The sequence below is a fragment of the Hemitrygon akajei genome, chromosome 5, assembly GCF_048418815.1.
Source record: "Hemitrygon akajei chromosome 5, sHemAka1.3, whole genome shotgun sequence".
NCBI classification, from domain to species: Eukaryota; Metazoa; Chordata; class Chondrichthyes; order Myliobatiformes; family Dasyatidae; genus Hemitrygon; species Hemitrygon akajei.
Genome location: NC_133128.1, coordinates 82,532,098 through 82,558,161, shown reverse-complemented (window position 1 = coordinate 82,558,161; position 26,064 = coordinate 82,532,098). Strand labels below are relative to the sequence as shown.

The window sequence follows — 26,064 nt, the reverse complement described above, 5'->3', positions numbered from 1 at the left end:
CATCTTTTCTTAGATAAGGGGCCCAAAACTGCTCACAATGCTCCAATGTAGTCTAATGAATGCTTTATAAAGCCTCAGCATTACATCATTGTTTTTATATTCTAGTCCTCTTGAAATGATTGCTAACATTGCATTTGCCTTCCTTACCACCGACTTAACCTACAAGTTAACCTTCGGAGTCCTGCACGAGGACTCCCAAGTCCCTTTGCACCTCTGATTTTTGAATTTTCTCTCCATTTAGAAAATAATCTATGCTTCTAAAGTGCATGGCCATACATTTCCCTACACTATATTTTATTTGACACTTCTTTGCCCTTTCTCCTAATGTGTCCAAGTCCTTCTGAAGCTTCCCTGCTTTCTCAACTCTACCTACTCCTCTAACTATCTTCATATCGTCCGCAAACTTGGCCACAAAGCCATCAATTCCATCATCCAAATCATTGATGTATAACGTGAAAAGAAGCAGTCCCAATATCGACCTCTGCAGTGACACTAGTCACTGGCTGCCAAACAGAAAAGGCCCCCTTTCTTCCTTCCCTGACATGATTGTTTTGGTTTTTACTTCCCCAGGAAAGGCCTGACTCCTACCAGATGCATCCTTAATGCATGGTGAGACACCCCCTTGCTCTCTCAGTCTTTAACCAGGCCAGTACTGCTTTGTCCTTATCTTCCACCGTTGGCTCAATATCAATTGCTGTGGCCTTGTGAAACAGGGGAGGCAGACAGACTTGCTCCTTAGAGAGCTGTCACAGACTTGAAATGAGGAATGGCCTTCTGCTCCTGTACTGTAATTCTACAAGTATTTATTGAGGCACAGGATAAATGCCAGTTGTCGTGGTTCATTATGGTTGATGGTCTCCCTTTTGCTTGGTCGAGTTGGGGCTCCGTTATTCCGTTTCAATACGAGCGTCAGGGGTGCATCTTGTTAACTTTGGGAAGTGTGACTGTCTCTGAGCTGGCTCTCGCCTTGGGTGATTGTCTCCAGCACACATCTCTTGTTTGAGTACATTTTTTAGTATTTTTCATTTCTTTATATTTTTCATTCTGGTTCTACAGAAAATTTGAGTTTGTTGTGATATTTTGTGGAGAATAAGTTCTGATTAATGATATTGTGTGTTAAAATACATCCTCTTCTCCACACTACAGACAGCTGTATGAACTCTGAAGATCTATTGCAATTCAGGGACTCCCTCACAATTACTGGGGCAACAGTAACAAACCGGAAACCTTTTCTTACTAATCTTGGAGCATTCCTGAAACGGAATTCCATGCTGCTGAACAGTGACATTACACTGGTGTGTTTAAATGCCCTTTTGTAAGTAATCCAATGGAATTGGATTTCTCGGCTTTGCTTGGAGTTCTTCGTCTGACTGGCTTGAATCAGCTCGTGCAGTTGTTGCACTTGAGACATGGGTTTGGTGTGCTCTTATGTAATAGTGCACCAGCACAACTGTATTGTGTAGGTGGGGGGTGGGGGGGAAGAGAGGGGAGTGACTCGCTGCTTCCATAATAAATCCTAATACTACCGGTTGAATAGGTTAGGACTTTATTCCTTGGAACATAGAAGATTGAGGGGAGATTTGTTAGAGGGTTATAAGGGTTATAGTACAGGAGTACACCCAGACAGCAAATCTGGGTGAAAGGTGAAAAGTTTAAGGGGAACATGAGGGGAAACTTCTTCCTCATCTCTTACTACACCCACAAGTTGGCCGGAGTCATGAGAGTGTGGAATGAGCTGCCAATGCAAGTGGTGCACGTGAGCTCGGTTTCAACGTCTAAGAGGAGTTTGGATAGGTACGTGGATGGTAGGGGTATGGTGGACTATGTTCCCGGTGTAGGTCAATGGGAGTAGGCAGGTTAAATGATTTGGCGTGGACTGTATAGGTGAAGGGCCTGTTTCTGTGTTGTACTTTTCTGTGATTATGAACTGCCTTCTGTCGATAGAGCATTGTGAAGTATGCTATAGTGAATGAGTTGCAATTGTAAAAAGTGTAGTAATTCAAATGTAGCAGGCTCTAGCAAGCGACAAACAAGGTTAATGGCCAGACCATTCAATTTTAGTGGCATTGGTTGATGGACAATTGCATAATAGCAGTGTTATTGCAGTAGTGATGTGGGACCTTTCACATCTCCCTGAGAAAGTAGGCCAAGGATTTGGGAGACATTTTGGTGGAAGGGCAGCAGGGGTGCAGCCTCTGATTCGGATTGTGCTACTTGTCCACACTGGCAAAACCACAGAGCCCACTTACTTATTTACTAAGCACCACTGCTTTTACTGCAGACTATTTTCATTCAAGTAGTGGAATTAGCTGCATGATTTAATTATCACCTACTGTTCCTCTGGATCCTTTCGCAATGGCTGGTATTTTTTTTAAGGGGTTTAAAAAATTTTTTAGGACATGTCCCTGGCCAGTTTACAAATACAACAGAATTTGCCAAAGACACAGAGATCACAAGATGTAGGTGTAAACTCGGGCAATGTTTCAGGAGAGCCAAACAGCAGGTGGAGGCTTTAAGGAGGAGTGGTGTAGGCAACTGGATTGTAAGCACCTGGGATTCAGTATTGTTCAGGGTCAGACCAGTTGTCATATTCAAATGCGGGCATTAGGATGTCGAGAGAAGGAAAGGTGAGCAATTAAATTGAAGTTGGGGGAACTATGAGCCCATGAAAGAATGGTGGTACGAATGATGGCTGAACACAATAATGCAAGGGAAATACATTTCTCCCAGTATCTGACAATCTTAGGGTGTCCCAACTTTGTATCCAGTGAACCACAAACATGAAGTCTGCAGGTACTGGAAATCTGGAACTCCTGATAAAGGGTCTTGGCTCGAAACATCAACTGTTTACTCTCTTCCATAGATGCTGCCTGACCTGTTGCATTCCTCCAGCATTTTGTGTGTGTTGCTTGTAGAGTGAAGTTCTTTTGTAAGCCATAATTGCTCTTGGAATGTAAGAGCGTGTCAAGATCTAGCTGACAGAAATGATTGGATCCTGTGGTTTTAGAATAGAGGCAGAAAAATGCTGGAAGTACTCAGCAGGTCAGGCCACATCTGTAGGCTCTTTCACTGCCAGTGTTTCAGATGGCCAACCCATTGACTAGTTTTAGGATTTAGTTGAAGGGTTTATTATTGGCAAGGCCAATGGAGGAACGCTCCTGTTTCCTTTGGAATAGTGCTGTGTATTTTTTTATATATGAACTTCCTTGAGAGAGCACGCGGAGCTTCATTTAAATACAGAGACAGAACTTGGAATGACTAATAGGGGTCAGTGGGAGGATTGTGTGTCTGCAATTGGCAAACCTGTCTCACCTGTACTGTAAAATATTGTGCTAACCACTACACTGCGGTACTGCCCCATGTAGCATAGGGCAATGAGAGCAAAGTCTAGTCAAGTGAGACTTTGGTCTGGTGGCCCTTCCAGTGAGAGAATGAAGAGAAGCTCCCTGAGGAAATGCGGCCAAGTTGTGGGTGCCATTTTGCCAACTCCCATCCAGCTAATAGGGTGATGTTTAGCTCGAGATTAATTTAAATTTTCCACTAGAGGATTCAGACTGATTTCCTTGGTTCAATGATTGGGGAAACTACAGATTTGGATGTCAGTGTCATGTGCACAGTCACACTTTACCATGGAGCTGTTTTGAGGAGGTTGAGTACAGAGTGGGTGTGCCCATGGAGCGCAAGGCCCCTCACTGAGTGACCACAAGTGATCTGGAAGCTTATTGACTGCCCTCAAGTAGAATAATTTCTGTTGACGTTTTGAAAATGTGTTTGATCATGACTCCAGTTTATAGCCTGGAACATGCTGCCAAGTGGAACGGTTACCCCTCAAGTCTTTCTCCTCTCTCTGTAAACCAACACCTTCTAGTTGGAGGCTCTCCTACACTGGAGAAAAGACAGCGACAATCCACCTTCCTTACACTTTACTCACTTATTAGTTAAAAAGTTCTAGTTTGGTCTGGTTCTAGCTTGTTCACTAACCAGCCATCCCCATCTCCCCCACACTGTGGTTCTCTTTCCTCCCTCCTGCACCAGCCTCTTCTCCCTTGCTCTCTCCCTCACTGATCTTCACAAGTCTTGTCCCCATACACCATCTGCTCCACAAGCCAAAATGTTGTAAAGCGAAGAAGCAATTTCCATTAATTTATGGGAAAAATTTTTGAGCATTCCAAGACCCAAAAAAACCTACCAAATCAAACCAAATAACTCATAAAACCTAAAATAACACTAACATATTGTAAAAGCAGGAATGATATGATAAATATACAGCCTATATAAAGTAGAAATATTGTATGTACGGTGTAGTTTCACTTATCAGATCGGGAAGGCAGGGAGGCAAAATCGATTTGGAGAAAAACAAAATTGGTGCATAGACGCATGAGGACATAACTGCCCGCACAAGGTTTCACGGTCATTGCAGTCTTTCTCGGGGTAAACACACGTATAAAGCGGCCGTCTTTTTTTCGTAAAAGTGAAAATCCTCTTTGGTTAGTGAAAACAGGTACTAATGCAAGTCTTTCATAACAGCAAGCAGTCGTAAAGCGAATATTTGAAAAACGGGGGCCACCTGTATTGAGAAGTCTGAATGAACGCATGGGGAGTCTGCAAGTAGCCAGAAGCAGAATGCATTCCCAAGTATTCACCCTTGTTCCTGTGATCAGGTCTGTTGGTCACACTTGAGACTTACTAGCCATCTCAGGATGGCCTGACAAACTTTACCATGATCTGGAAGCCACAGAGATGGTCTCAGAAACAAATCCAATGAACTGCACATTGTACAAACCAAATCCAGGAAGCAACACTGTACGTCTGAGAATGGGATAGAAGTACTGAACACCTTCTTGGAATGATTTCCAAGTGGAAATGCATCTCCTATGTGGCTGACTAGGGTTCTTTTCAGAATCAGCCTTGGGCAAAGCCTAGCACTTTAAGAACTGGGATTGTCTGTACGAAGGGGTTGTGCAAACCAATCCTTGGATTTGATTGGAGACCCAAGAACCTAGAAATGCTGGAATATGGAGCAATAGCAATCTGCTGGAGGAACTCAGTGAGTCAAACAGCAACTGTATGCAGGGGAAGGGATTGTCAGAGTTTCAGGTTGGAACCCAATGCAGTGTTTTGACCCGAAGTAATGATACTCTTCCTCCCACAGATGCTGCTCGAATGGCAGAACTTTAGCAATTCGCTTGTTGCCTTGGGTTTGATTCCCTGCCCGATGTGTTTTTCCCACCCCCAGTGAATTCCCAAACAGCAGATGCAGCTGTCCCCCATGCGTTGTTAATCCAGCTGCTCTCTAAGCTGAGGGCCTGCTGAACGGTTTGTGGCCAAATGGCATTGTGCAGCAGCACCTTGGGAAGGCTTATTATTGCAATAAAAGGAGCTTTGACGACTCTATTGCTGATGCAGCCTCATCTGACTGTTTTGAGATCACAGCAACAAACAATCTGCTGGTGGAACTCAGCGGGTTGAGCGGCATCTGTGAGAGGAAAGGGATTGTCAACATGGAGTCAAAACACTGCATCAAGGCTAATTGTTTCCCCCCCCCCCCCCCAACTCCTACACAGATCCTGCTTGACCTGCTGAGTTCCTCTAGCATATTGTTCATTGCTCCAGATTCTAGCATCTTACAGTTCAAAGTAAATCTGTTATCAAAGTAGGTATGTTACCATGAGTCATTTTCTAGTAGATTGATGAAATACAATAGAATCAAAAACTACAAAAAAGATTGAGAAACAACCAATGCGCAAGTGCCAGCTGCAAGTACAAAACAATCATAATACCAGGAACGCGATTTGTGGAGCCCTTGAAAGCGAGTCCCTAGCTTGTGGGAACAGTTCAGTGATGGGGTGAGTGAAGTTATCCCCTCTTGGTTCAGGAGTCTGATGGTTTAGTGGCAATAACTGTTCCTGAACCTGGTGCTGGAAGTCCCAAGACTCCTGTACTTCCTTTCTGATGGCAGCAGTGATAAGGAAGCATGGCCAGGATGGTGTGGGGTCTTTGACAACAGACGCTGCTTTCTTGTGAAGAGCTCCCTGTCGATGTGCTCAGCGGTAGGGAGGATTTTTCCTGTGATGGATTGGGCTCTATCTACTACTTTTTTGCAGGCTTTTCTGTTGTTGGGCACTAGTGTTTCCACTAGATGAAGAAAATTCTTCATCTGTTCTGTCTTTTCTCTATCCTTCTGTTGGAATCGAACCATAGCCTGTACGTCTCCAGTGAGGCAGGACAGCGATTTTTGACAGATCAAATGGGACACTAGTGGGTGAAGAGGATTCCCTTCCTATTGTGGGTTGCTAGAGATGTGAATTTGTTTCGAGCATGAAGGGATTCGGAGCAGAGGCAACCAATTGGAATTAAGCTGCAGACTAGCTTGACAGAATGGAGTGATGGAAGAGGCTATAGAAACCCATTGGGCTTGTCACGTTCCTATGCCATTGAAGTCCCTCTCAAGAAGTTCACAATCTGTTGCTTCCATATAGTTCCGGTTAAACATGAGGAACTTGCAGTGTTCATTCTACAGAACTTCACCTCCTCTGGGCAGCCCCAGGTACATCTGCAGTAGGAAGTGAGCATTGCATCCTGGCTCAGAGAGTCCGCCATACGACATAGTATCAGTCATGTTCTCCCAGGTGGGAGGGTGAGGTATTCAAGGACTAACTTTGACCAGCAAGTCTCATAGTCAGATCTTCAATTGGTTGGATGGGATTTGAGAGTTTATAGGCCCAAACATTTGATTCTCCATGAGCTTGTTCCTTCCTGATCTATTGACTGGTCTCCTCCTTCCTCCTAACAATCCCCTCAACCCCTGTCAGCTTACTTGAAGTACAGCAGCTGAGCCAATTTGTAGTCAGCTCAAAGTTTAGAGGACTGAACAATAACGTTACTGAAACGCAAGATAAGCAGCGCAGAATAATTGGGGTGATCTTAGAGGTAGATGGGATGAACATGTACTGTCTCTCCTCTCCCCCGCCCCCCCCCCCCCCCAAGATGCAGAATCAACTGGAGGACATACTTAAGATGAGGGCAAAGTGGTTAGTACATCAAATCAAGCCACTTCTTATTGTCATTTCAACCACGACTGCTGGTACAGTACACAGTAAAAACGAGACAACATTTTTCAGGACCATGGTGCTACATGAAACAGCACAAAAACTACACTGAACTACGTGAAAAGAGCACAGAAAAAAACATGAACTAAGCTGTCAGAGGAAGTGGTGGGCAGCATTTAAAAGATATTTGGACTGGTGTATGGGTAGGAAAGATTTAAGGGGATATGGGACACACATGGGCAAAAGGGACTAGTTTAGATAGCTCCGTGATCAGCTTGGACCTGTTGGATTGAGGACCTTGTTTCCTGCTGTATAAATGCAATGACTCAAAGTTTTGGTAGGGTGACTGGTGAGAGGATTCCTCTTGTGGGAGAATCTAGAATGGGGGGGGTGGTGGTGTTGTTTAAAAATAGTTTACCCATTTATGAATTTAATAAGCACTTTAAAGGATAATACAGTGTAGAGTTCGAACATAGAACAGTACAGCACAGGATCAGACACTTCAGCCCATTGAGTTTGCGCTGACCTTTACGCCAATTTGAACTCCATGCTTGCCTACGTGTGGTCTAAATAGAACAAGGCAGGAATGGGATGTCACATCGGACTAGTTTACTGGAACTCAAGGAGCTCTGGAAACTGGTGGGCAAAGTGCATTTGGATTTTTGCACGTGCCTAGTCCTGGTGAACAAGATTAGAACACATGGAGTTGGGACTGGGATACTGAAGGGCTGAATGTGGTTAACACACAAAGCATGAAGTGGGTACAGACAGATTTTTCTAGTTGGCATCCTGTGCCCCAATCAGATACCATATTTCCATTTTTATTGATAGAAAACTAGGCTAGATTGCAAAGGAGAGGATAGCAGCTTCGAGGGAACATAGCAAGCTGAGTAAATGGGTGAGAAGACAATAGCTACTTTGGTGCACAAAACAGGAAAACAGTACTTTCTAAATGAACGTCAACATTCCAGGTCTTTTGAAAGAAAGTGCACTCACACTGATGGTGAACATGTGGGTGTAGTAAGGGATGAGGAAGGTTTATGAGACCGAGTACAGGAGTAAAGATGCCTTACTGCAATTATGGGAGGACATGTAGAATATTGTACAGTTTTTGTGTCTTTATCAAAAAAGGATGTGCTCATGTTAAATTGCTAAGCTGGCTCCAAGGATAAAAAGCAGAAATTCTGCAGATGCTGGAAATGTTGAGTAGTACACAAACTACTGAAGAACCTCAGCAAGTCAGTCAGCACCTATGGAGGGGGAAACAAACAGATGACATTGAGCTGAGATCCTTCATGAGGATTGGGAAGGAAAGGGGTAGGGGAGGGGAAAGGAGTTCAAGCTGGTAGGTGATAAGCAAGGAGAGGCAAGGGGGAAGCTGGGTGGGTGGGGGAGGATGATAAAGAAGCTGGAAGGTGATAGGTGGAAGAGATAAACAGACTGAAGGAGGAATCTGATAGGAGAGAACAGACCTTGAAAGAAAAGGAAAATGGCCAAAGGACACACACAAGATGCTGGTGGAACGCAGCAGGTCAGGCAGCATCTATGGGGAGAAGCGCTGTTGACATTTCGGGCTGAGACCCTTCGTCAGGACTCAGGACTCAATGGGCCAAAGGGTTGGGCAGGTGAGAAGAGAAGGGAAGCAGGATGGGAGATGGGAAAAGTGGAGAGGGGTGAGAAATTACTAGAAGAGAAATTGATGTTCATGCCATGGTTTTGGAGGCTATCCCAATGGACTATGAGGTGTTGCTCCTGCAACCCAAGTGTGGCATCATTGTGACAGTAGAGTAGGCCAGGGACAGATACATCAGAATGGGAAGTGAAATTAAGTAACATGCCTTTTGTGGTGGATGGAACAAAGGTGCTTTTCGAAGCAGTCTCCCAATTTATGTTGGGTCTACGATATAGAGGCCACACTGACAGCACCAGATGCAATAGGAAATTTCAGCAGACAACGTGTCACCTCACCTGGAAGAACACTTTGAGGACCTGAATAGTGGAGAGGGAGTTGATGTAGGGATAGGTGCAGCATTTGTTGCACTTGCAGGGATAAGTGCCAGGAGGAAGATGAGAGGGGAGTGACTCGTGGTCAAAGGAGGCAAGGAGAGCTGAGGAGATACTGCAGAAAATGGTGACGAGGTGAAAGGTCGATCTTGATCTTGAGGAATGGCAGACTAGGCTGAAAAGGTGGAACAACCAGTCCCTGCTCTTTCAGAACAGGGCGAGGTGAAATCTTTTCACTGAAGGTTGAGTGTCTTTAGAAGTTCCTCAAGCACAGTGGAAACAGTCTTTGAATATTTTTAAGCCAGAGGTAGAGAGTTTGAAGGTAGACAAGTTACTGGGATCAGATGAACAACACTCCAGGGTCTGAAAGGTGGCTGAAGAGATTGTAGAGGCTTTAGTAATGATCTTTCAAGAAACAGGTTCTGGAGGACTGGAAAGTTGCAAATATCACTCTACTCTTCAATGGAGAGACCCGAGAAAAAGGAAATTATGAACTAGTTAGCCTGACTTAGTGTTTGGGAAGTTGCAGGAGTCCATTATCAAGGATGAAATTTCAAGGTAATTGAAGGCACATGATAAAATAGGCCAAGGTCAGCATGGCTTCTTTAAAGGGAAATCTTGCCTGACAAATCTGTTGGAATTCTTTGAGGAGATAACAGGCAGGCTTGACAAAGGAGAATCAGTGGATGTGGTTTACTTAGATTTTTCTAAGACATTCGATAAAGTGCTGCACACAAGGCTACTTAAGATTAGAAACAATGGTATTACAGGAAAGATATTAGCATGGTTAAAGATCGGCAGGAGGCAAATACAGTCGGCCCTCCTTATCTGCGAATTCCGCACCCGCGAATTCAACCAACCGTGAATCGAGAAAACCCAGAAGTGCTCTTCCAGCACTTGTTGTTCGAGCATGTACAGACTTTTTTTCTTGTCATTATTCCCTAAACAATGCAGTATAACAACTATTTTACATAGCATTTACATTGTATTAGGTATTATAAGTAATCTAGAGATGATTTAAAGCATACGGGAGGATGTGCGTGGGTTATAGTGGATCAGGATAAAAAAATTTGAATTTCTCTTACTCAGTAAGTCGGAACAGGTACATCTGGTATTATTTAGTGTCAGTTTGTCAAACGTTTGCATTCGTATATAGTATATATTTTACCTTTCTATGCATATAAAACACTTAAGAATGTATGTTTCAGCACCGAGCTCGGGAACTTCTTCCTGAGTTCGATCCAGTGACAGACCGTTATCGAGTGCGCTCTCCACCATGCCGGGTTGATGTGAGGATCAAAAACCCAAAACCCAATAATTAAACCACTACGTTGCTTAGTAATAATTGTAGCTTTCATCGGTGCACAGCCTTTCTCACTTTATCCATTAAAATTGTTCCTATCGTTGACCGACTGTAGCCTAACGCTTTTCCAATAAGCAATAGCATTTCACCTCTTTCCGATTGCTTTATTATTTCCACATTATTTTCAATCACGATCATGATTATTTTCATGAACAGAAGCACTGCAGATTCAGATCTCTGCCGCTGGGTCCTAATGTCCACCGCACTGAGACAGGTTAAATAAGGTCTGGGGTCCTGCTGGGTCCTAAGATCCACCACATTGAGACAGGTTGAATAAGGGACTTGAGCACCTGCAAATTTTGGTATCCTCGAGGGGTCCCGGAACCGATCCCTCGCGGATAAGGAGGGCCGACTGTAGTCAGAATAAAGGGGCCTATTCTGGTTGGCTGCCAGTGACGGTATTGAGTCCACTTCTTTTCACATTATATGTCAGTGATTTGGATGACAGAATTGATGGCCTTGTGGCCAGGTTTGCAGACGATACAAAGATAGATGGGGGTAACTAGTATCGAGGAAGCAGGGAGCCTGCAGAAGAACATGGACTGATTGGGAGAATGAGTAAACTGGCAGATGGAATGTAATGTGTGGTCGTGCACTTTGGTAGAAGGAATAAAGGCAAAGGCCATTTTCTAAACAGGGAGAAAACTCATAAATCAGAGGTGCAAAGAGTCTTGGGAGTCTTCATGCAGGATTCCCTAAAGTTTAACTTACAGACTGAGTCAGTGGTAAGAAAGGCAAATGAAATGTTAGCACTCATTTCGCTTGGACTACAATATAAAAGCAAGGATGTAATGCTGAGATTTTATAAAGCATTGGTCAGACTGCACTTGAAGTATTGTGAGTAGTTTTGGGCCCATTATCTATAATATGTGCTGGCATTGGAGAGTCCAGAGGAAGGTCACGAGAATGAGTTCAGGAATGAAAGGGTTAACGCGAGGAATATTTGATGGCTTTGGGTATATACACTCACTGGAGCCAGGGAGGGGGGGTGTGGGGGGCAGAAGGAGAAGAATCTCATTGAAACCTTTCAGTATTCAAAAGGCCCGGATAGAGTGGATGTGGAGAGGATGTTTCCTATAGTGGGAGAGTCTGTACACCTGAAAGTTCAAAACTCCCTGTCCCTGAAGAGCAAGCACCTCTTGTAATCCAATATGGTACTTTCACCTCAGTTCGAAGCTGCTTACCAAGTAACTGCAGATACCAAAAAAAAATCATTTAATATCTCCCCTCCCCAAATCTTATAACTCCAAAAAAAAAAAAGCAGAGTCACCTACTATCACAACTTGACATTTCCTACTAATCTGTTAACTCTACGAACGTGCTCCTCCAAATCCCAATGATTATTGGAAGGTCTATAATAGGATTATCCAGGATGTTCTACCTCTCCTGCAACCATGTCACTAATGGCTATAACGTTACAACTCTACATACAGATTGATGCCCTGAATTCATCTGCATTACCTGGTACAATACTCCTTGCATTGAAATTACTCAGAACATTAGTCCCACCATACCCAACCTTTCACTTTCTGTCTTTGCTTGTAGTTTTAGCATCCAGTTTCTCCACAGCCACTGTTTCCCAACACTTACAACTCTAGTTGAAGCACTTTCCACAAGGATATTGGTTTCCTTTCAGGTCAGGTGCAAACTGGAACATGTGCATGTTGCACCTGCTCAATGGTCCAAACATTTCAAGGCTTCAGCCCTACACCATTTCTTTAGCCACATGCTAAACTGCACAACCTTCATAATTCTTTCCTTCCGAGTATGTGGCACAGGTAGCCAACCTGCGATCACTACTCTGGTGATCTTATCTTTAAACTTGCACCCAACTCCCTGAGCTCACCTTGTAGGGCCTCATCACTTCTCCCACACGTTATTGGTACCACTGTGATCTACCACCTCTGGCTGCACACCCTCCCCCGTACGAATGCTATGGACTCAATCCTAGCTATAGGAACCTGGCAGCTGGGAGGCAACATAACTCTGAGAATCTCATTCTCATCCGCAAAACCTCCTGTCTGCAGCCCTAACTAATGAATCTCCTATCAATACTGCTCATCTCTTTCTCCTCTCCCCCATCCCCCCAGACTTCCTTTCATGAAATGATCCAGATTCAGCACCAGAGACTTCACTGGCTTTCCCCTGCTATATTGTCTCCTCAACACCATACTTGTTAGCGAGGACTGAGGTACACTGCACTGCCTTTTCCCTCTTCTGACAGAGACTCAGCTACCTGCATTCTGCAACTTAGATGTAACTATATAGGCATCCATTAGTCTTGTGAGACCATGGATTTGCACCTTGGAAGGTTTCCAGGGCACAGGCCTGGGCAGGGTTGTATGGGAGACTGGCAGTTGCCCAAGCTGCAAGCCTTCCCCTCTCCACACCCCCGATGTTGTCCACTAGGCACTAGGACCCAAGCAGCTTGGCACCGGCATCCTCGCAGAACAATGTGTGGTTAAGTGCCTTGCTCAAGGACACAACACGCTGCGTCAGCTGAGGTTCAAACCAGTGACCTTCAGATCACTAGACCAATGCCTTATCCACTAGGCCACACGCCAACAGTAACTCTAGCCCAGTAACCTCTATTAGTTAACCCTTCAGTCTTCCAAATGATTCGACAGGTCATCCAACTCCAGAACAATCTGTAAGGAAAACATAGATAGTACTCAGAGACTCTGGAAGAATCCCTGACTTCCCACATCCTGCAAGAGAAGTATACTATTACCCTGACTGCCACATCCACTGCTCTAATTGCATTAACAAAGGAACAGAATTTATAGAAACCCCACCTTAGCCTCTTACTGCTTCCATCACTTCTCACCAAAGCCTTAGCTGCCCACTTGTACAATAATAGTTCTGCTTGAGCCCATCTTCTTTTTATAGGCTGCTACCAATTGGCTAATTACCCAATGTATTATCAACCACAGTTTGCAGCTGTGTCCCTTCCATTGTGCTGCTGCCTGGAGGTTTGTGGATGATGGGACTCTTTGTATGTTTTACATGGATTCCAGCACATGTTGGTATTCGAGGGAACAAGCAAGCGGATAAATTAGCAAAGGAGGCAACTGGACGAGCAGAAGTGGATGTTCCTATAAATTACAACAAAGGAAAAATTAAAAACAGTATTAAAAGTGAAATCAAAAAAATGTGGAGATGAAGAGAGAACGGGAAGACATCCTTATAATGTTCAGAAAGAACCGGGATGGTCGAGGAATTCAGGAAAGAGCAGGAGAGAAGAGGTGATAATATCGAAATTGAGGTTTGGGGACAGAGGATACATTGTTTTTTAATGAAGAAACACAATAATGGGAGGTGTGAGTATTGTAATCAACAAGAGATGGTTGAGCATGATATCATCAAGCGAGGGGATGGTTGATTTTAAAGTTATCATGGAATAAAAGACAATTTAGCATTAGTGATATTTTGCAGAAGGGATCACAGGATTACTGCTTTAAATATATGGTACAGTTCCTTTAGAATATGGGTCCTTTTTTTTTGAATTTGATACCAATATATTTGCACAGGATTTAGATATCCTGACCCATACTCCAGTTCAGAAGGTGTCTATAATGCACCTTAAAGCTGTTTGCCAACGGAGACGAAGAAGAAGTTGTTTGTGGATGAGAGGGTTGGAGCAAACAACTGAGTCTGCTTTTGGGAGTTTTAGACAGGAAGGAGGTAGAGATGGCAGGAAGCAACGGAGAAGATGGACATAACAAACGGGAGGTGGTATTCGGTGATAGGAGTGGTATGGAGGAAGGTGAATGGCAGGCTTCTAGGAAACGGGATGGTAGGGGGCTGATTGAGGATTGTAGTGGCTTGTTATCCAGTGATGGAGGCAGGATTTAAATAAAAGAAGGAAGGAAGAGTTTAAGGTCTTGTTGAAAGTGGACCTGTTTCTGATATCAATCCAATTAGAATAAGGATTTGAAAAAAACATTAGGAGATATTGTGGGCGCAAAACCTTTAAGAGATTGGGCACTCTTAGTGTTTTGTAAAGATTGTAAGTAATGTGATAAATCAGTGGGGAGGTGGGGAGGGTAATAACACCAAGTAATTAGACTGAAGACAGTGGCTTTGGGGAGAAATCTTTGGAGTGCCTCTAGATGTATCCAGGGACTGAGTTAAGAATAATTTAGTCAAAGGTTGTGGATGCTAAACTTTGAAAAGGGTTTAGTGGTGGGGCTAGAACAGATAGGTTAGGTTAGGTGGTTAGGTTTAATTTGGGTTATATGAGTTATATGGTTTGAGTTTATGTGCTGCCCCCTTTGAAATGTTTTCAATGCCAGAAGTTTGATCATGCAGCAGTTGTGTTTTAGGGTAAAAATTGGTGTGGTAGATATGGTGGAAAACGTGATTACATGGAGAAGGCGTTAGGCTAAAGTGTAGCAACTGTAGAGGAAAACAGTTCTGCTTATGCAGGCTGTGGAAGTTCAGTGCTTTTGGCATTCTAATGTTTTTCTGTCAGTCATTTTTTGGGGTTTTTCTTTGTGTATGTCTGCAGCAAGTAAGAATTTCAGGTTGTACACTGTATACGTTCTCTGATATTAAATGGAACCATTGAACCATTGTTTGGGTGGAAATGGGCATATTATACGTTGAGGCTCAGCAGAAATTACAGAGGACAGTGTCTGTGGGACCTATTAATATCCAAAATACAGGTAGTTTAAATACAGTGTGTGAAGTGCATGACTGTATAAGAAAGGATCTCTGATTGTTAGTAAACTAAAGTTTGTCACTTTCATGGCAGATATGGTAAATTGTACAGCACAAATTAAAAGTAGGATAGAAATAGTTAAAGTTATATTAATTAAAAACTACAGAAAAATAACCTAGAGTTAAAAGACTTAACTCTACAAGGAGGAGTAAATAATATTCAGACTTCAAAGGAGGGTTGTTAAAGGTTTTTCTAAACTTACAATGGAATGCTAGAAACCTTTTAGCTAGTGGTCAAGAGTTTAAGAAACTTATTGAAAATTTGCCAAATAAACCTGATGTTATATGTGTACAGGAAACCTGGTTAAAGTCTTGTCTAAGTTTTAAGATACAAGGTTATGTTGATGTAAGATGTGATCGGTAATGGAAGTGGAGTGGCTACCTTTGTCAAAAAGGGGATTGCACATAAAGTTAGGAGATTGGGATTGTTTATGGGTTAGTTGTGGTGAAATTTAGGGAAAGGATAGTAAAGTTAAGGTGATAAATTTTTATAACCCTTGTAAAAGATTCACACCTGATATACTGGAAAGTGTGGGTGGAAATGGGAAAAATTAAGGTCATATGGTGTGGGGATTTTAATGCTCGTAGCACTACATGGGGTTGTAGTGACACAAAAGCAAATGGGACGATGGTGGAAGACTTTCTGGAAGAAAAGTGTTTGTGCTTGAATGATGGCAGGATTACACGGATAAACCTATTTAACAACAGTTTCTGCTAGAAATCTTACATTGGTATCTGAGGATATAGTAAGTGTATGTAACTAGGAAGTATATAATGATATCAGTGGAAAATAATCATTTCCCCAGCATCTATATAATGGGAATAGATGAATATCAGAGGGAAGGTTCTCATATGCCCAGATGGAATTTTAAAAAGGAAATTTGGGATGTATTTGATGATTTATGTGGAAGTTGATTTCCTGATCATTTGGTTTTGGAGGACATCAGGTTGAGTTATGATACTTTGTGTTCTGTATTCAATAGCCAAGGAATCAGTTCACAGATTGTTGGGAGATAATCAAAGGAGAGCTGTTCCCTGGTGGATAGATGAATGTAAAAGAGCTGTGAAGGTGTGGAATAAAGCTTTTTAGGAAATTTAGGCAGTGTTGCTCCCGTTCATCTTTCATACAATATAAAAGAGCTCAGGCTATAGTTAGAAAAGTAGTGAGAAGGGCAAAGAAAATATATTGAGGAACGTATTGAGTTAGTCTTGAGAAAGAGATCCAGGTAAGGAAGTTTGGGGTATGATACAGAAAATGTGGTGGGGGGGGGGGGTGGTTAGAAAACTTGATGTATTACTGGTTTTGTATGGTAGGGAGAAGGTTGCAGTTACTGACTCAGAATTATTAGCTTCACTTATCACCTTCTAGCATGTCCTCCTTCCTCTCCCCCACCATCTTCCCCCTTCCTGATGAAGGGCCTCGGCTTGAAATGTCAACTGCTTATTCATTTCCATAGAAGCTGCCTGACCTGCTGAGTTCCTCCAGTAGTCTGTGTTTTGCTCTTGATATTCCAGAGGATGGATATTGGCTGTCATTTCACTTCCTTTGTGAAAATTGATTCCTATTCCCCTGACATTCCTGTCTCAAATGCATCAGAATCCAAAAGTTGGGACAAGTATGATGGATGAAAGTACACCACAGTGGTGAAATGCTCTTGAGAGCAGCCAAAGGTAATGGTGTCATTGTATTCCAGTTGTTCTTAGTTTAGCAGGAAGTTACTTACCAGAAAGGGGTGTCTTCCATTACATAGAATAGGAAGTGTTTACTGCTGGTCTGAGGCGCATGGCCGTGTTGGTTGGAATGATTACTTTGCCAGTCAACATTCAGAAAAGGTATTGAGTCAATTAGAGTTAAGTTCAATCCTTTCATTGAACAGTGGTCCAAGGACTTGGCTTCAACGTAGGACTTTCTGCATATTCCACACCTCTTTTCTCCAACTTTCCACTTGGCTGAATTTCTTCCTTTTATTGTTTAGCTCCCTCAGGAAGGGCAAAACGGTGGCTATTGTAGCACAGAAAATTCTGAGGCTGATGTGGCGAGGAGCTTTCTGACGAAGATCTTGAGAAATTCTATGAGGTAACAGCACGCCTACCCGTTAGTCCTCCCCTCCCCTAATCCTGCAGGCCCCCTTCCAGCATCAGTGCATCTCACCAACCATCTGATCAATGGCTGGCTTCCACTGTCTTTGACTACATTGATGTTAGCCTTTTGTCTTCATCTGTGGTGATGTCGTTGAGTATCTGTGGTGTAAGTGATCTTGATTGTCTTCTGTTGTTCCTCGGTAACATCAACAGCATGGAACAGCTGTGGTATTGGGCTCATGCAGTAGTATAGTACATCTTAGGATGGCCCACTAAAGGAAAATTAACAGTAATATGTTCATCAATAAAGAGAAGTTTTCAACATAGAAAAGGCGCTAGCATATGGCTCTACAGTTTATTAAAATCCTTTTCTTGTGACCTAAGTGACATTGACAGGTTGGTATTTACTGTTGTTTCACTGTACCCAGAAGTTACCAATTATCCAGCCAGTCAAGATACAGAGCTGGTATCTCTCCATTTTCCACTGGATGCTGGATTTTTAACTTCATTAACTTCACAGGCAATGGGTATGTAGCCAAGCTAAAGTTGCTGGAAGAGTTGAAGATAATTCTAGTTAGCTTCTTTGGTGCTGATGATGTGTGTGTGATACAATTGTATAATTATGCAAAGTTATTGGCTTTTATAGACTGGTCTGCAACAGGGATAGTGGAGAGGCAGGAAAGCCCGAGTAGTGCCTGCAAGAAAATGAATCTCAGGGTTGTAAATGGTGACGAATACAGGATGTACTTTGATAATAAATTTACTTTGAACTTTGAACTTTTGGTGGCATGCTTTGGGCGTGACAGTTGTAAAGTCACTTGTTTCCCTAACAACACAAAACTTTACTCAACTTTAATTTAGTAGGTTTGATCTTGAGACCTGTGGGATTCCCAGTTTGTAATGACAAAACCATCTGACACATAGCAAACATACCTCTGGGCTCAGAGCCCAAAACCTGTTGTTCATACCACTGGGCCCAAAGCCCAAAACCTAACATTAGCAAATTTGCTGATGACACAAAGCTAGGTGGCAGTGTGAAATGTCGGGAGGATGTTATGAGAACGCAGGGTGACTTGGACAGGTTGGGTGAGTGGGCAAATGTATGGCAGATGCAGTTTAATGTGGATAAATGTGAGGTTATCCACTTTGGTGGCAAGAACAGGAAAGCAGATTACTATCTAAATGGAGTCAAGTTAGGAAAAGGGGAAGTACAATGAGATCTAGGTGTTCTTGTACATCAGTCAATGAAAGCAAGCATGCAGGTACAGCAGGCAGTGAAGAAAGCTAATGGCATGCTGGCTTTTATAACAAGAGGAATTGAGTATAGGAGTAAAGAGGTCCTTCTGCAGCTGTACAGGGCCCTGGTGAGACCCCACCTGGAGTATTGTGTGCAGTTTTGGTCTCCAAATTTGAGGAAGGACATTCTTGCTATTGAGGGAGTGCAGCGTAGGTTCACAAGGTTAATTCCCGGAATGGCGGGACTGTCATATGTTGAAAGATTGGAGCGACTGGGCTTGTATACACTGGAATTTAGAAGAATGAGAGGGGATCTGATTGAAACATATAAGATTATTAAGGGATTGGACATGCTGGAGGCAGGAAGCATGTTCCCGCTGATGGGCGAGTCCAGAACTAGAGGCCACAGTGTAAGAATAAGGGGTAGGCCATTTAGAACAGAGATGCGGAAAAACTTTTTCACCCAGAGAGTGGTGGATATGTGGAATGTTCTGCCCCAGAAGGCAGTGGAGGCCAAGTCTCTGGATGCTTTCAAGAGAGAGTTAGATAGAGCTCTTATAGATAGCGGGGTCAAGGGATATGGGGAGAGGGCATGAACGGGGTACTGATTGTGTATGATCAGCCATGATCACAGTGAATGGCGGTGCTGGCTAGAAGGGCCAAATGGCCTACTCCTGCACCTAATGTCTATTATCTATTGTCTAAGGGAGAGCTGCAGACAAGAACAGCCCAGGGTGCAGGAATACGTACCGATGGATGCCCTGGGTCTCAGTGCAGCCAACGCTAACTCTCTGTGGGGAAGGACCACTGTATGGTCTCATGCTGCTGCTGCACATGCTAGGGCAGCGCTGGATGGGAAAACCCCAAGTAATGAAAAGGGCACATCGCCCCGGGGGCCACATGAGGTACAAGGTGCTATGTTTGTTTGCCTATTTTTTTTAGAAAAATGGGAATTGCCCTTCTGTCTCTTGTTCCTAGCTCAAAACAGTTTTCTGTCGTTACACATTTTGGTCTCCCTCTTGTTGATGAATTTCCTATTCATGTCCTCCTAGTCCGCAGCAAGCCAGATAGTTGTCAGTGTGGGTTGTGAAAATGACAACCATCACCCCCTTTACATTGATTCCTCTGGGCAGATCCATTTAAGAAATCAGTTGGATCGTATCTCAATGAGCCAGGTTTTTGAACTTTCTAATATTAAATCACCAATGGAAACAGGTCCTTTGGCCTATTACATCCATGACAACCATCAATCACCACCGATAGTAATCCCATCTACCAGCACTTGTCCATAGCTCTCTATGCCTTAGTGATACAAGTACTTGTTCAGATGCTTTTTAAGTGTTGTGGGAGTATTTGCTTTCACCACCAACTCAGGCAGTATATAGATTCCAGCCACCCCCTGGATGAAATAAAATTCTTCCTCTGATCCCCTCTTAAGCCTTTTGCCCCTTAACCTCAGCTTTAGATAACTCATCTATGGAGAAAATTTCCCTGCACTCTCAAAGTTTAAAGTTCAAAGTAAATTTATTATTGAATTGATATATTATTAAATACAGTATATGGTTTATTAGTTTTCTCACGGGCATACTCAATAAATCCAATAACCATAATAGAATCAATGAAAGACCTTTCCCAAAAGGGTGGACAACAAACTGTGAAAATACAAAAAAAAATATTAATTAATAAATTAGCAATAAACATCAAGAACATGAGATAAAGAGTCCTTGAAAGTGAGTCCATAGGTTGTGGGAACAGTTCAGTAAAAGGGCAATTGAAGTTGAGGGAATTTATCTCCTCTGGTTCAAGAGCCTGATGGTTGAGAGGTAATAACTGTTCCTGAACCTGGTGGTGTGGGTCCTGAGGCTCCTGTACCTCCTTCCTGATGGCAGCAGAGAGCATGACCTAAGTGGTAGGGTCCCTGATGATGGATGCTGCTTTCCTGCGACAGTGCTGCTTGTAGATGTGCTCAATGGTTCGGGGGGCTTTACCTGTGATGGACTGGGCCATATCTACTATTCTTTTGTAGCATTTTCCATTCAAGGGCATTGGTGTTTCCATACCAGGTTGTGATGCAGACAGTCAATATACTCTCCACCACACATCTATAGAAGTTTGTCAGAGTTTTAAATGTCATGCTGTATCTTTGCAAACTCCTAAGGAAATAGAGGCGCTGACGTGCTTTCTTCCCACTTGCATTTATGTGCTGAGCCCAGGATAGGTTGCTATCAGGACCCCTATTAGCCGAAGGAAACAAAGACTTTCTGTCCTTTCTCGGACTATTCAGTATCCCGTCTACTTTTGAATCCTTCTGCTCTCCTTGTTTTACTTTTATCCAGAGACCCTGCTGTAAGACAATCCCTACCTTTGAGTATCCTGAAGACCAGTTGGGCTGCTTTACCAGTGACAAAGGAAGTCACTGAGTGCATGATCTAGTTCCTGTTGTAGTTTTTATGTCACACGTTGTATTTGACACACTTCCATTTATTAATGTGGTAAACTGGAGGGCCATGGAAGTGATACCCTAGTGAAAGGGTTAAATCATGAAGACAGTCAAGCCTTATATTCTGCAAAGCAGGACAGATTAGAAGCAATCAAATCAAGATGTTCAGGATGATTGTTAGATAATAGAATTGAGAGAGGTTTGACATCCATAAACTTAAAACTAGAGTTTGACCTTTGAAAGCTGATACAAGAATGGATGTCTTCACATTGATGATAGAAGGAACTGGAAAATCTCCTCAATAAGCTGCTGAGCTGAGGATAAATTTCAAACCTCAGCACTGAGAAAGATGTTGTTTGGCCAATGCTGCTAAGAAGTTCAAAACCAGCAAGGTAAACAAGATGCACATCAGGCATGGTCTAATTGGATGAAGATACAGGTTTGAGGGATTGAATAGATGGCCCCCATCCTGCAACTAGTGCAAGGACATCAGTGGCTTATTCCTGTTGCTATGTGCTGCTATGAAACTATCCAAGAACTGGATGCTGTGCTCCCTGCCGGCTAATACGATGAACTGAAAAGTGAGGCTTTGGGCCTACGCTTGGCTGCTCTGGAGTTCAAATCTGAGGATTCATTTTTAGTTTGGAAAGCTGTTGTTTGCTTCAACTGTTTGCAAGACTTGCGTTTTTTTCTTTCTCCTGTACATTGAGAGTTGGTCTTTTATTTTTATTCTTTATTTCTTTAATTTGGGTTCTTTTGGGTCTTTTGCTTTGTGGCTACCTGTGAGTAAGCAAGGTTGTATAATTTCTACATCCTTTGATGATAAATGTAATTTGAAACTTGAACTTGCCTTTTTTTTTGATGTGCTGTTGTGAAGCATGAGTCTGGGAGGGGGTGGACTGTAGGTTCCCACTGAAGTCAGGTGTTTGGGATACTCACAGGCTCCAGTGAAACCCTCGAAAGTGAAACATGCACAAGCTAGAATGGAGCTCAATCTATGAACTTTCAAAACCTTATCTCTTGGTAGATCTTTTTACCATTTCATCTGGATTCAGGCTCATTAGATGTTAAGGATCAAAGAGAGTGGGGAACAGTCCAACACCTCCCTCCCCGCCTCCCCTTCCTGATGTCAAACTACTTATGTTAACACGTGCATATGGAACATTACAATTACTGTTGAAATTCAACTCTCTGACTGTAACATGATGTCTTTTAAGTGCAGATGCTGTAAGTGGGACCGGTAACCCGATAGCCATTTAATCGAATGAAAAACATCAGAGAGCCTTCATCTACACTAGAACATAAGCCCCTTGGTTCAGTTAGCCTTTGATGGCGAGAGTTACAAATAAAACTCATCTCAGGCTAATCTGAGAGAGAGAGAGAGAGAGAGAGAGAGAGAGAGAGAGAGAGAGGATGCTGGCTACTTGCTGTTTAACTTCACCATTTTGCCTATTTTAAAATGTGTTACTTGTATGGAGTTGGGTACCTCCTTATTCTACCCTGACCAAAGGTCAGTATAGTGCTCGTACGTGGCTAATGTCACTGGTGTTAGACATGTCAGGTGAAAATTGATTCTTTGTGCTAGTGTCAGTACACTGTATGTGTGTAAAGCAACAAGTCACGAAGGGCTGTGGAGATAGGCCTTCCTTTGTATTCACAGAGTTCTGTTTTGTGGTGCTGAGCACTTTAAAGGGATTGTGGCATCCTGAATTAAAGTGAGTGTAGACAAAGTTCGATGAAGTCTTGCATGAGAAATAGTGGGAAAAGAGACTCATTCCCACAGCAGATGGTGCTACCTGTCCTTGCAGGTTTGGTCTAAAGTCCAAAAGTTGAAATTTATTTTCATATGCAGAAATGCAAAGGTGCAATGAAAAACTCACTTTCATCAGTACCACTGGCGTTCGCAAGTAAAGCATAAATGGAGCATAAAATATACACAATTTTTACAAGGAAGAACACAACTAGAACAGAAGAAAAGAGCTCTCGTTTTATTAAACCAAGTCATTCTTTGAAGTGTGACTGGCTGTATATTGATTGGTGGCTTTTGTCTTTAACAGGTTGAAGTGCTGGGTCTGTAGGTGGCAGGGTATTTTATTGAAAGCAACAGACCCTTTCATCAAAGCAACAGGGTTAAGTTCTCTGTAGTCCGTGTCCAATTTTATTTGCCTATGCTTTTGTTTCATTTCAGGCGGAATGAGCCAGTTGTTCGGCCTCACTCTTGGCATTCGACCAAGTTCACCGACAGCCCTCAGGATCCGGCCACAATGCAGCTATCTTCTAGCGGAGTGTGTTCCTCCTGGCACTCGAGGTACCACACCACGTGAGTGCCATGCTCTGCCCTATTTCTGTACTAGGGTCAGCTCCACCAAAACGGGATGGAATCCTTTGTTGGGCTTTGGGATAAGTTTTTTTGTTGAAGCAGTGATCAGTGGAACTGAAAGCAGGAGAGATGGAGAACAAGCCATATTTGTTGTCCATCCCTAGATCCTCCTGAGCTGAGTGTCTCACTGAACCAGATCAGAGGGCCGTTAAGATTTAATCTCAGTGCTGTGGATCTGGAATCACATTAAAGCAAGACTAGGTGAGGATGGCAAGTTTCATCACCTAAAGGACATTAGTGATCAATTTGTTTTCCCAACAACAAACCAGTAGATGTTTGATAATCATTATCAGTGCCAGTATTTTATTGTAATTTATCTAATCAATAGAAATTCCCCGGCTGCACTAGTTCCATTGGAGCTCATTGTCCAGATCGTTGGTCCACATCTTGATGATAGTCACTGAACTTATCCACAATGCTACTGTACCACATTTTAAATGATTTGCCCTTTAACTCCAAGAATCCTCCATTTGGCATTACTTGGCTCCCACGTACTTAGGCAATTCCTTTGGATCGGGGATGACTTGCTTCCTGTCTGATTTTGTGGGTTCTGAGGGAGCAGCTGGGGCCAATGGGGGAATCATAGGTTCTTCCACTGATGGGGAATAAGGTGGCTGATGGATAGGGATGAAGATAGCGTGTAAGGTGGTGAGTACCCTCCTCCACAGTTCTCATTGTCTGTCTTTGAGAATTCCAATCCAATCATGAAATCTCCTACTGTTCTTTCAGTGGTCACGTGCTGGAGGTTCCCAAGAGTCAGTGGGGTTATTAGACTTGTTTAAGCTTGTGCTTAATCATCCGATAGCCTTCCAAGGCAGAGGCTGGAACAAAATGTATGTATCAGAAGACTGGTGCCAGCTGTGCAAATACCTTGATCTGTCCAGTGGAGATGACTGAAGGCTTGTTAGCTTGGAAGAAGATGCTGGCGTTGATTCTCATCGTTCCAGTGAAGCTGGAGAGTTTTGTAAAGTCAGTACTGGTATTATCTTCCAATGCCTTGAATTACCTATTGTAGTTAGTCCAGGTTTCTGAAGCATATCAGAAGGCAGGGGTCACGATAGACCATCAGTTTTATGCCAAGTCTGAGGTCTTCTCCTTCCAATACCATTTACCTCATCAACCAATAGCTCTGTCAGTGAAGAATTTTATCATTCAGGTGATTTTTGAGGATCGGGAAGTAGTCAAACTTGTTCAGGATTTTGCCATTAACCTTTTTTTTTATTGAGGGTAGCGTGATACCATGGGAGCAAGTTTGTGGAGTATATCTTTCTTGTAGATATTGAGTGTAGATCCTCTCACGTTTCAGCGAAGGAGTGGATGATATCTTGGAGGTTGGTTTCTGAGTGTGTGCATAAGTGTACTGTGGCTCCTGAGTTCGGTTGGCCCTGCCTCTGGAGTATAAACTTTAGGTGGAAGAGTTTCCCGTTAATTCTGAAATTAATTGGATCTGGGGTGCAGGATTGAAAAGTTGTTTGACACCAGTCTTCACTGAGATTGGCTCTGTTGCAGACCTGTTGGTTAGTATAAAGGCTTGCATGCCACTGTGGAGCAAAGATAAAGTAGAGAAGAATTTCTGTCTCTCCCAGTTCATGAGGTCAAAATCTTCAGTGAGGTCTAAGAGTGCCAAGTATTGTGGCTGGTGCTACACCATGGATTTTCCTCAGAGCTGTTACATGACAAAGCTCAAAAAGGTCCTGTTCTCGACGGATGGATTCTGCACTGTGATTTAGGGGCAGGTGGTTGAGTGAGGGTTCAGACAATGACTTCCCCTGTGGCAGTCTGTAGAGAGGTCTCTTTGTAGTTACCACAGTCAGACTTGTCTCCTTTCTTGAAGATGAGTACCATTAACACATCTCTGAGACCCCCTGAGGTTTATCCTCCTCGTGCCAGATGCGGAAAGAGAGATTGTGGATTTGTAATTGCATCTTTCCACATGTACAATTTAGGACTTAAGTGGTGTCTGTTCCCAAAGCCTGTTCTTTTTTTTAAAGGATGATCAACTTATTATTGGTCAGTAATGGCAGCAAGATTGGCCCAGTTAGGCTGCTGAAGTGTAGAGTTCAGAGTGCTCGTGTCAGGGGTAGATATGTGCTTGAGAAGGCCTTTATGTTTCTCTCCACTGGAGGTGACTGCCGCTCTATCCCCATCTCAAGCTTTGCTGGGCACTTGGTGGTTTTACAGCACTGATTGGTTCACACACATCATGGATATTGGCAAGATCTTACACTCTCACTGTCTACCATCAGTTCTTGAGGTCCTTGGACCTTTGTCTTCAGTTGCCTGTAAAACCGTTTATGTTCCCTTGAATAAAGCTGAAACTTCCACTGGTGACTTTCCATTTCCTTGGATGAGTGTTGGCTTTGCTCAGCTGTAGATGGTTGCTTATCCTCTACCCCTTTGGGTTTGAGAGATGAGAACTAAGCAAGGCTCTGAAACCATCCTACATCACAGACTTTATTCACGTTCATCAACTTCATTATTAAATGCTACCTTCAGAACATTTTTCCACAGGGGAGGACAAGAGAGTTATTTTTTTTCAGCAGATGAAGTGGAGCTTGCTCATGTACAAGGATTACAGGTCCTGTTCGAAAGCTGCCTTATCTTGAAACTTTGTTATATCTCCTTGTTGGTACTTAGTCTCAGCATCCTTATCGCATTTGGACACCTCTTAACCAACAGTCTGAAGCACTTCTAGTTTTATCTGATCGCTTAAGCCTGAGCAACCTCAGAATCAGGTTTAATATCACCGGCGTATATCGTGAAATTTGTTGTATTTGTTGCAACAGTA

The 26,064-nt window shown here is 43.0% G+C and overlaps 1 protein-coding gene across 8 annotated transcripts in view; it reads left to right on the top strand.

The window, feature by feature from the left end:
* The window catches only part of LOC140727918 (protein Shroom2-like), a 238,621-nt gene that overhangs the window by 148,359 nt on the left and 64,198 nt on the right, over positions 1-26,064 (top strand). For 6 of the 8 annotated variants that reach the window (XM_073045889.1, XM_073045898.1, XM_073045890.1 and 3 more), the window contains one exon: positions 23,085-23,216. In XM_073045889.1, coding sequence (XP_072901990.1) covers positions 23,085-23,216 — 132 coding nt within the window. Of the gene's footprint in view, positions 1-17,114; positions 17,216-23,084; positions 23,217-26,064 lie in introns of all 8 variants that reach the window. The other 2 variants (XM_073045893.1, XM_073045891.1) reach the window with 1 other exon arrangement.